The 10,614-nt window shown below is 40.4% G+C and overlaps 2 protein-coding genes across 2 annotated transcripts in view; one reads left to right on the top strand and one right to left on the bottom strand.

Moving 5' to 3' along the window:
• Window positions 1–7,348, top strand: part of taf8 (TAF8 RNA polymerase II, TATA box binding protein (TBP)-associated factor) — a 12,964-nt gene extending 5,616 nt beyond the window's left edge. Inside the window, exons 2-10 of the mRNA XM_027288549.1 lie at window positions 1,878–1,938; window positions 4,172–4,234; window positions 4,394–4,553; window positions 4,655–4,753; window positions 4,834–4,896; window positions 4,985–5,109; window positions 6,003–6,150; window positions 6,243–6,385; window positions 6,780–7,348. Of these exons, the coding sequence (XP_027144350.1) occupies window positions 1,878–1,938; window positions 4,172–4,234; window positions 4,394–4,553; window positions 4,655–4,753; window positions 4,834–4,896; window positions 4,985–5,109; window positions 6,003–6,150; window positions 6,243–6,385; window positions 6,780–6,920 (1,003 nt within the window). The 3' untranslated portion in view covers window positions 6,921–7,348. The remainder of the gene's footprint in view (window positions 1–1,877; window positions 1,939–4,171; window positions 4,235–4,393; window positions 4,554–4,654; window positions 4,754–4,833; window positions 4,897–4,984; window positions 5,110–6,002; window positions 6,151–6,242; window positions 6,386–6,779) is intronic.
• On the bottom strand, window positions 7,292–9,709 carry LOC104923882 (protein pitchfork). The gene is made up of 4 exons (XM_027288860.1): window positions 9,558–9,709; window positions 8,431–8,564; window positions 8,237–8,354; window positions 7,292–7,426 (listed from the first exon to the last, which is right to left on the bottom strand). The coding sequence occupies exons 1-4, from the start codon at window positions 9,675–9,677 to the stop codon at window positions 7,355–7,357; spliced, it is 444 nt and encodes a 147-aa protein (XP_027144661.1). The 5' UTR covers window positions 9,678–9,709; the 3' UTR covers window positions 7,292–7,354.
• Between the last annotated feature and the right edge of the window lie 905 nt (window positions 9,710–10,614).

Here is a 10,614-nt window from a genome sequence, read left to right on the forward strand (position 1 = left end):
AGATAGATAGATAGATAGATAGATAGATAGATAGATAGATAGATAGATAGTGTTATGCATTTTTCCTTTCCTTTCCTTTTCCTTTTTTATCCTTAGGTTACACGAGGTCACGTGTGGGCCTTGAGGTTCTCGTCAGTATTAGTTGTTTGGCTTTGGTTGGGAACAGTAGGTGCCAGTCTATCTCAACACTGTGGTGTCCAGGATCAAAGAGACCTGTTGCTGCCTTCATAGACATAATAGATAGCTTGTCCTTGACGTTCCAATCTGCAGACATCTGTGTCTCCAGACTAGAATATGCTGACAATAACACCTCCATGGGTAAAGACATTCTCTTTGACTAATTCTGGGCGTGTAGTATTTGTGGTGTTATCTTGGGGTTTAAAGTCGATCCACCAGGATGAGTTAGGGCAGAATGTGAGACCAACTCAGGCACTTCTGATGAACTTTGATAAGTGTCTCAATTCCCTTGGCCAAGCGTCAATAATAATACAGCATAAGACATCAGAGGCTGCTGAATATTTCTTCTTTCGCTGACCTCACCATTGACCTTTGACTCAGAAGTTTCTCCACAACAGATACTACAATATAATCATTATATATTTTATTTAATTTTATAATTTATAGTAGCCAAGAATCGCTCTCTCTCCTATCTCTCTCTCATATATCTATATATATCTCTCTATATCCTCCATCTCCTCCATCGTGGACATGTCTCATTAATGCATGTTACTAACCAAACTTCCCTGGGAGTTTCTGTTCTCTGTCGTCCAGCAGGTTTCGTGGATCGTGGCTGCTGCTGGTGATCCTAACGACGTCCACTACGCATTATTACTGTCCATTATCTGTTACTGTAATCATTTTTATCATTCATTGTGATCATTGTCATTTTGTCAGTTATTGTATTGTACAATATTTTTGTGTTAATTTTGTCCTGTACACATGGCATCCATGCACGTCTGTCCGTCCTGGGAGAGGGATCCCTCCTCTGTGGCTCTCTTCTGAGGGTTTCTTCCACATTTTTCCCTGTTAAAGGTTTTTTTATTGGGCAAGTTTTTCCTCACTGGAACCGAGGGTCTAAGGACAGAGGGTGTCCACTCCCTGTACAGATTGTAAAGCCTCTGAGGCAAAGTACTTTGTGACTTTGGCTATACAAATAAATTGATTTGATTGATTTGATTGACCATTGACCTTTGACTTCAGAAGTTTTCCCACAACGATAGCTACAGTATATAATCATTATATATTTTTTTATTTTATAATATCAGACATCCCAATCTCCCGCGAATTCCGGGAGTCTCCCTGATATTGACAGTGGGGCTCCCTGATGCCCGCGAGCTAGGTAAAACATCCCGGATTTTGGATTACAGAGAGAGATTAAAAAAAATGCGAGTGCGGGCGACTGGTTGCGAGAGAGAGCGCGCCGATTGGTTTGGTCAGCAAATACACCAATAAGCTTTCGTTGTGGGAGGGACTCCAACCCCCCGCCCCCCCCGTCCGCTGTCCGTCCCGCCGTCCTCCCCCCCCACGCCGCGTGTCCGCCGCCGTCCGCCCCCCCCCCCCCCCCCCCCCGTCTCACGGAAATGACTTTTTGGGAACTTGGGATGTCTGTCATATATAGTAGCAGAATCTCCCACAGTCTATAAACAGTGACAGAAATGACTCGGATATCTTCTTTGATGGTTGTATTCCACACTCCGCCGCTAGGTAGCGGCAGCAAAAACAGACCGGGTTTTTGTTTTGTTTTTTTAAACTTCCGTGCGTGACGGAAGCGACGACCAAACGGGACCGTGTGTTTACTAACGGCGGTCCCGCTCGGACAGATAAACTCTGACACCGTGGAGTTTAATTAGATTTAATTAGATTTAATTAATCCACAGAGGAGCAGTTATCGATGGCGGACCCTGCCGTGTCGTCCGAGGCTCGCTGAACGCGGGCGGGGTAGAGAGGCTTGAGATGTTCACCGTGGGAGGGCGCGGGAGGTCCGCTCATGAAATAACGTCTCTGTAATCCGCTTTAATTCTCAGACCTCGCGGTTATGAATTAATCTGTCTGAAATGAACAAACATCAGCGGATGTAACGTTACCTGCGAGCTGACGTTACCCTCACGTCAGGGAGGTCCAAACTGTGGCCGCGGGCCGAGTCAGGCGGCCCGGAGCTTCATTGTATAAACTTCTGTTAAAGAGGACACGTGATGATGATACTGACATTTAATAATGAAAAAATACCAATATAGTTACTACAATGTTCTGTAACACAATTTTTCACATTAATATATATATATTTATATATATATATATTAATATCATATATATATATATATATATATATATAGTACACACCACATTACAGAAATATATATGTGTGTGTGTGTTGTGTGTGGGTGTGTGGGTGTCATATATATATATATAGATATATATATAATATAGAATATATATATATATATATATATATATATATATGTGTTGTGTGTGTATATGTATGATATATATATATGTCTAGATATAATATATATGTATTATAGATATCTATATATATATATATGTATATGTATAGTATATATATAGATATATATATTGTATATATATGTGGTCTAATTATATATATTATATATATATATATATATAGATTGAATGTGTGTGTAGTATTCTGTGTGTCATTATAGATATATATATATATATCATATATGATATATAATACTATATAAACACAGAAATATATGTGTCTATATAAATCTATATATATAGATATATATAATATATATAATATATACACAGAAATAGATTGTGTGTGTGTGTGGTGGTATTGTGATATATATAATATAATATATATATATAGATTATATATATATAGATAGTATATATATATATACACGAATAGATAATGTTGTGTGTGTGTGTGTGTGTACATTCTGTAAATTAGATACTGCCATACTTATACCTATAATTATACTAATAACTCTGTTTACACGGTGCCATATTGCCACACGGATGTCTTTTAGCTTGTATATATTTTTAGATTTGTATGTTTTTATTTTATATTTTTTACATCTTTTACTTATATTTTATATTTCATGTTTATGCTGCCTAGGATAAGAGGGAAACTAAATTTCAATACTCTGTATGTCCTGTACAAATAGCAGCATTGACAATAAAGTTGACTTAACTTGATATTTTAAATGACAGCGTCACCAAATCTAAACCAATCAGGCGTGAACGAATCTACAAACCAGTTCTTCCTTTATTTCACATCTGGAGTCAGATAACAAAGAATAAACTGTATGAACACGTTAAAGTTGTATGAAGTTGATACAAATCTGAACCTCATGTTTATTCTAAACATGACTTATTATGAATAATGCAAAGACTGTTAACATTTAATCACTCTTGCTCTTCTCTTTCAGAAAGTCATATTTAGTGTCACATGTACAAGATAAGCTGCCTGGCTGAGTTTTCAGGTCCTGATCACTCCTTGTTACTTTAATCTACGTTTACTGCAGCTGTTCTTAAATCATGCTTTGTTCCCTACAGGTCTTAATTTGTTTCGTTGTTGTAGTTTTTTTGCTTTTTACTCTTCTTCTAATCTCTAGTTTCTCATGCAGCTGCTCTGTGAAGAACTTTGGGCTACATCTCTGTATGAAAGGTGCTGTATGCATAAATAAATAAAGTTGAGTTGATATATAAAACAGCAGCAGGTATGCCATAAATAATATATTAAATGAAGCTTAAATGAAGCTTCAGGCTGTGATTGGGCCCCGGGTCGTAGTTTGGACATCCCTGTAATAAGTCATGTTTAAAATGAACGTGAGGTTCAGATTTGTATCAACTTCATGCAAGTTTAACATGTTTCATACAGTTTATTCTTTATTATCTGACTCCAGATGTGAAAGAAAGGAAGAACTGGTTTGTAGATTTGCTCACACCTTTTTTTTTTGGTCATCTCTTCTTTATTAAAATGTTGGTGTCCCTCTTTAAAAGAAGTTTGGACACCGCTGTCACACCGGGCCTGTTCTGTGTGTGTTTGTCATCCTGCTAATGTGAACATGTTCTCCTGTAAAGTTCATGTTTTTGTATTCGTCATTTATTTATTGCTTTAGAGCTGCACGGTTAATTGAATCATATCACAGGAGCTGTAATTTGTTTAATAAAGGTAAAAAAAATGTGTGTCAAACAGCGTTATAATGAAGTGCTGAGGTGCTGCAGAGATGTTGTGGCCTTCAGATCGTGTCCTCCAGATGTAAGAAAACATGTGACACAACAAACAACAAATGCCACATCTCCAGTTTGTTCAGTGAAAACAGAAACTGTGTTCCTTTCATGCTGCGATGATGTTTCCTCCAGTCTGACGTGTCTTTTTCTCACGTCCTCTCTCCGTTACGTGACGCCTGAATCTCAGCGCGGGAGTGGCGGTAAAGCGGCTTCCAGCCCGGCGGAGAACTACCACCTGGCCCGTCGGCGCACCCTGCAGGTCGTCGTCAGCGCCCTCCTGACGGAGTGCGGCTTCGAGAGTGCGGAGAAGGCGGCGGTGGAGACGCTCACGGAGATGATGCAGAGCTGTACGTACGAGCCTCGCGTCAGGATGCTCATCCCTCACAGCTCTGCCTCTCTGCTTCAGAGTCCAAACCACAACGTTTTGTCTCTTTTTTTTTTTTTCCAGATATATCTGAGATAGGTCGGTGTGCTAAAGCTTATTGTGAACACACAGCCAGAAGTGTCCCGACACTGTCGGATGCAGTGGTCACACTTATTGAAATGGGTAAGTACTGTGGATTACACACTGCTTACACAGAGTAATACAGAGGATGTGATTCAGTGTGTGTGTGTGTGTCACCGCAGGTTTCAATGCCGACACGCTGCCCGTGTACGCCAAGAGATCGCAGAGGATGGTTATAACTGCCCGTACGTAGGCGCTCTGCACTCCGCTGCGTGATTCATCTCAAACTCTGCGCTGATTCTAAAATTCGTGTTTGTGTTTTATTCATTTCAGCTCCAGTGACAAACCACCCCGTGGCTCCCAAAGCGCTGTCGGCCGGACAGAAACGCACACATCCGGCTCACATCCCGGGCCACTTCCCAGAGTTCCCCGACCCTCACACCTACATCAAGACACCCGTGAGTCCAAAGCTCATAGAGATCCTTAATCAAACCCTGAAATCATGTGATCTGAGTGGCAGAGAAAGACTCGTCAAACAGTCATAGATCTTTTATTGTGTGCAGAGATGTATAAAGTACTGGAGTAAAGGAGTGGAGTAGAAGTACAAGTGCTATATCAAAAAACTGACTTGAGTAGAAGTTGAAGTGTTCTTTAAACACCATACTTAAGTAAAAGTACTAAAGTATTCAAAATGTTTTGTACTTAAGTATTGCAAGTAGAAGTATGTAAAAAAAAAAATGCTACTCAAGTACTGAAAGTAAAAGTACAAGTACTGTTGTTTATATTATTTCAAATATTTATTAAGGCACAACTTCTAATGTTACAGTGTTACAATGTTCATGGTAGAGTTCTGTGATTTCCCATGGTCTGTGAATGCGTCTGAATTAATGCGAAAGCGAGGGCAGGTGAGAGAGAGCGCGCCTGGGTGAGTCAGGTGTATGACGTACGGCGCACGAGCGAGGTTGATGTGTAAGACCGGGACTGTGATGTTGGTTTTTTGGCGTGGTTACGGCCGACAGTCACCGAGTCCTGAACCAAACCGTTCAGCAATAAATGCAGTTTGTTGAATAACGCCTCGTCATTCATCACGCGTCCGACTGGACGCTACAATAGTAACGAGTAACGATTCAGCACATGAAAAATGTATCGGAGTAAAAGTATCAAATTTATCAAAAATATGTAGTGCAGTAAAAGTAGAAGTTGGGGGGGGGGAATAATACTTCAAAAAAGTACAGATACTGCATTTTAGTACTTAAGTACAGTACTTAAGTAGTTCTACTGCGTTACTATACATCTCTGATTGTGTGTGACAGATAAAATGCAGGAGGTGTGTTTTCATTTCTTCACGCAGACGTTCAGAGAGCCCGTGTCAGACTACCAGGTGGTGAGAGAGAAGGCGGCGAGTCAGAGGAGAGACGTGGAGCGAGCGCTCACGCGCTTCATGGCCAAGACGGGAGAAACTCAGAGCCTCTTCAAAGACGACGTCACCGCCTTCCCACGTGAGTGACTCTGCCACACGGACCCGCGTTTCAAACATCCGTTTGTAGTTTGTCGTTTGTGAGTTCTAATCCCTGCGACCCTGTGTCGTCAGTGATCGCAGCGCGACCGTGCACCATCCCGTATCTCAGCGCCCTCCTGCCCTCAGAGCTCGAACTGCAGACCCTGGAGGAGACGGACTCGTCTGAGCAGGACGACCAGACGGACAGCGAGAACGCGGCGGGAAACATCATCACTGTGAGTGGAACTTACTTAGCGTCTGATAAAGTATCGCTTCTTGTGAACGTACCACTGTTTCTCTGGGATTTCGTGAGAAGTGCAGCTGAAAGGCCGTAAAAACATTTCATGGTTGCGCGACAGTGTCAGTGTGCTTTGTTCTTTTGTTCCTGGGGGTGATTTCCTCTGGAACAGAGAAATTCTGGGATCTGAATTCTTGGCAAACCTACCGCAGATGTTCATAACGGAGCTTTTGTACGTTCTACATGAAATCCCCCAGCTGGCCTGGAAACTCGAAACATACCGTGTTTATTAGTGAGCTTCAGTTCGGACAGAGCCAGGCTAGCGGTTTCCCCCCGTTTCCAGTCTTTATGCTAAGCTATGCTAAGTTTTTTTTTCTGTCTCCTTCGTTCAGGATGATCCCGGAGCCGACAAAGAGAACTCCATGCTCCCTCCCAGCGGCGTCGTTCCCTCCGCGAAGGTCAGCGAGGACAACGTGATCGACAACCCGTACCTCCGGCCGGTCAAGAAGCCCAAAGTGAGGAGGAAGAAATGAACCTGGCCTGAACCCGACAGACTCACATCTGCCACAGACAGTGGTCGGTGCTTTCAGCGGTCCGGTCAGTGATTCCCTTCAGAGAGGAGGAGTGGCCCCGGGCCTTGAAGCCCGCCGTGTGAGCCAGAACCAGCAGCTCCTTTTCCTCCACTCTGGGACCAGTGCTGCTGTGGACTGTTTACATATTGACTAACTTCTATTGAAGATAACTTTTTGTTTTTTTGTTTTTTTTCTCAGCGAGCACTCTTGTAACACACAGACACACAGGAAGTCATTCTGTGAATAAAGAAATACACGTTTCTTTTCTTTTTTTTAAACTCTGAGGTATCCAACTTTTCATCACTCTACAAAAGTTTAAAAAGTTTCAGCGTGTTGATTTTAAAAGTTCAGAAAAACGATGAGAAATGCATCGACAGTCAGCGTGCTGATGAGTTTTAGTCTTCGTAGTACAAACTCAAGTAGGCCACTCTGCTCCGGTGCTTCAGGAACTCCTTCTCACTGTCCAGCTGTAGAGAGCACAACAACAACAACAAACGTGCATTAACTGATGCTGTATAACAAGACGCACTATGAGATAATCATCCATTTTTTTTGTGTGTAATCTTGAACAGGATTCAGTCTGGGGTACAACTCTCAACATGTTTTCATCTGCACAGCAAACTGACTAAATAAGATTTTAGACGACGAGGTTTAGTCAACAAAAAAATAAGATTTAGACATGTCTGTTACTCTTCAGCTGTCTCTGTCAAATAAAGATTTATTTTTTTGGCCTTTTCAGGCTTTATTTGACAGAGACAGCTGAAGAGTGACAGGAAATGTGTGGAGAGAGACGGGGAATGACATGTAGCAAAGGGTCGCAGGTCGGATTTGAACCCTGGGCCGCTGTGGCAAGGACTGAGCCTTTGTACACGTCTACTGACTGAGCTAACTGACACCCTGAAAAAAAAATATACAAGAGAACTAATTTTAGTAATCGCGGTTCTGGGTCATTCTCTTCTCTAACACAGTTAGATTTCTTCAGAATCAGAAATACTTTAATAATCCCAGGGGGGAAATTATTTAATTTTAGCTTGTGTTGCAGAACACAGCTGATGAAGCTTCTGTCGTTCTTCCAAACTCATCCCTCCACAAAGGTTTCTGTTTTTCACTGTCAAAATGTGAACAGATCATCAGCTTCTGTCATTGTAAATTAGTTTTCAGCAGAAAAGATTAGTCAACAAAATAAAGGCTGATCTATAAAGCTCTGACTCATATCTGTAAACACAGACTTGGCTTCAGCCTGAAACCAGGTCTGAGTTTGTTTCTGCTTCACTCACCTTCACCCGGAGCGACAGCTTCTCCGGCTGAGGCAGTCTGGACCAGTCTGGGCCCCCAAAGCACATTGGCCAGCTCACTTTCCTGTTTGTCGCTTTGTCGTGGGCGTAGTTCCCGGGGCTGCGTCACAAATTTAACATCTGTCAGCTCAGTTCAGCACTGAGACATCGGGTGTGTGTGTGTGTGTGTGTCTCACCCCGGGCTGTCCTCAACTGTACGTGGCAGGCTTTTGAACCTCTCTGTGTTCGAGTTGAAAGGTGTTTTGCCAGGAGGGGGGACTCTGGACCGGCTTTGATCTGGCTGGTACTGCTGTGGAGACGGAGTCCCCGTCTGGTGATAGATATTAAAGACAGACAGAAAACAGAACGGTCCAATCAAAGCGGCAGAGGTGGAGATGAGTTCGAGTCTCTAATGTGGCCAGAAAACCCTGAATCCTACAATTCCCATGATGCAACATAACAGCATCTTTCAACAGACCTTCATTGTATTTCCACTTTAGTAACTAAAGCTGTCAGGTATTGACATAGTTACTTTTACTGGATTACAATGTTCACACTTGAAGTGAGTACATACTTGTAGTAGAGTGTAATCACACTGTGGTATTCGTACTTCCATCACTGCTGTCATAGAAGACACAGCTGTGACAAACACAATGTGCTCTCAGTACACGGCTGATAGACGAGCTGAGTCATTGGTAAGCTGCCAATGAGATCTATGAATCAATCCTGTAAGACTTTTTTCTTTACAGATTTAACATTGATATGAATGATTTGTGTACATGCTAAAACAGCGCCCCGTTTATTTTAGCATCGTTATTTTATAGTATAAACATGTTCCGCAAACAAACATACATCGTCAATAAAACAAAACAAAACAAAAAATACTTTTTTATTCCTCATTATTACTATTGCTATTATTATTATTACTTATTTAGTTCCATTAAGATTACTCTTTACTTATTTACTCACATTACTTCCATAATAACATCATTGTTTTAACATTTTCTGCTCTTATTACAATCCTCTTCAACCAGGGGTCCGTGACCCCTAGGGGGTCTGCAGAGGTACTGCTGTTGGTCCGCCAATTATTGTCATAATCAGGCTAATTATATATTCATATAATAATGAAAAAAAAGGTTAAGTACCCCGGTTTTTATGGAAATACGTTTTAATCATGATTGTACTTAAGAAGAAGACTGTAACTGTTGTTTTATTCTTATTTTGTAGTTTGTGAATCCCTCTTGGCATTTTGTTCTTTAAAGTTAAAATAAAATAATAATAATAATAACAACAACAACAACAATAATAATAATAAAATGCTCACCTTGCTGCAGGGCGGGAAGCGTGCAGCAGTCCTCGCACACAGCCCGTATCCTCTCTTACTCTCCGGCTTCTTCTCGATCTCATACTGGATGCTGCCGATCTGTGGAGGACAGTTCATCATAAACACTTCATCATTAACACTTCATCATTAACACTTCATCATAAACACTTCTCATCATAAACACTTCATCATTAACACTTCATCATAAACACTTCATCATAAACACTTCTCATCATTAACACTTCATCATTAACACTTCTCATCATTAACACTTCATCACAAACACTTCATCATAAACACTTCTCATCATAAACACTTCATCATAAACACTTCATCATAAACACTTCATCATAAACAAACACTTCATCATTAACACTTCTCATCATAAACACTTCTCATCATTAACACTTCATCATTAACACTTAATCATAAACACTTAATCATAAACACTTCATCATAAACACTTCATCATAAACACTTCATCATAAACACAGATCATAAACACTTCATCATTAACACTTCATCATTAACACTTCATCATAGACACTTCATCATTAACACTTCATCATAAACACAGATCATAAACACTTCATCATTAACACTTCATCATAGACACTTCATCATAAACACTTCATCATTAACACTTCATCATAAACACTTCTCATCATAAACAAACACTTCATCACAAACACTTCATCACAAACACTTCATCATTAACACTTCTCATCATAAACACTTCATCATAAACACAGATCATCATAAACACTTCATCATTAACACTTCATCATTAACACTTCATCATTAACACTTCATCATAAACAAACACTTCATCATTAACACTTCATCATAAACATTTCATCATAAACATTTCATCATTAACACTTCTCATCATTAACACTTCATCATTAACACTTAATCATAAACACTTCATCATTAACACTTCATCATAAACACAGATCATCATAAACACTTCATCATAAACACTTCATCATAAACACTTCTCATCATTAACACTTCATCATTAACACTTAATCATAAACACTTCATCATTAACACT

Source organism: Larimichthys crocea, chromosome XV (genome assembly GCF_000972845.2).
Source record: "Larimichthys crocea isolate SSNF chromosome XV, L_crocea_2.0, whole genome shotgun sequence".
NCBI classification, from domain to species: Eukaryota; Metazoa; Chordata; class Actinopteri; family Sciaenidae; genus Larimichthys; species Larimichthys crocea.

Bases quoted from the DNA above. Each gene is read 5' to 3' on its own strand.
- LOC104923882 (XM_027288860.1), bottom strand. From the start codon at position 9,677: ATGATGAACTGTCCTCCACAGATCGGCAGCATCCAGTATGAGATCGAG. The intron at 8,355-8,430 runs GTGAGACACACA...TTTGTGACGCAG, and splicing joins ACAGTTGAGGACAGCCCGGG to CCCCGGGAACTACGCCCACG. The intron at 7,427-8,236 runs GTGAGTGAAGCA...TGCTCTCTACAG, and splicing joins AGCTGTCGCTCCGGGTGAAG to CTGGACAGTGAGAAGGAGTT.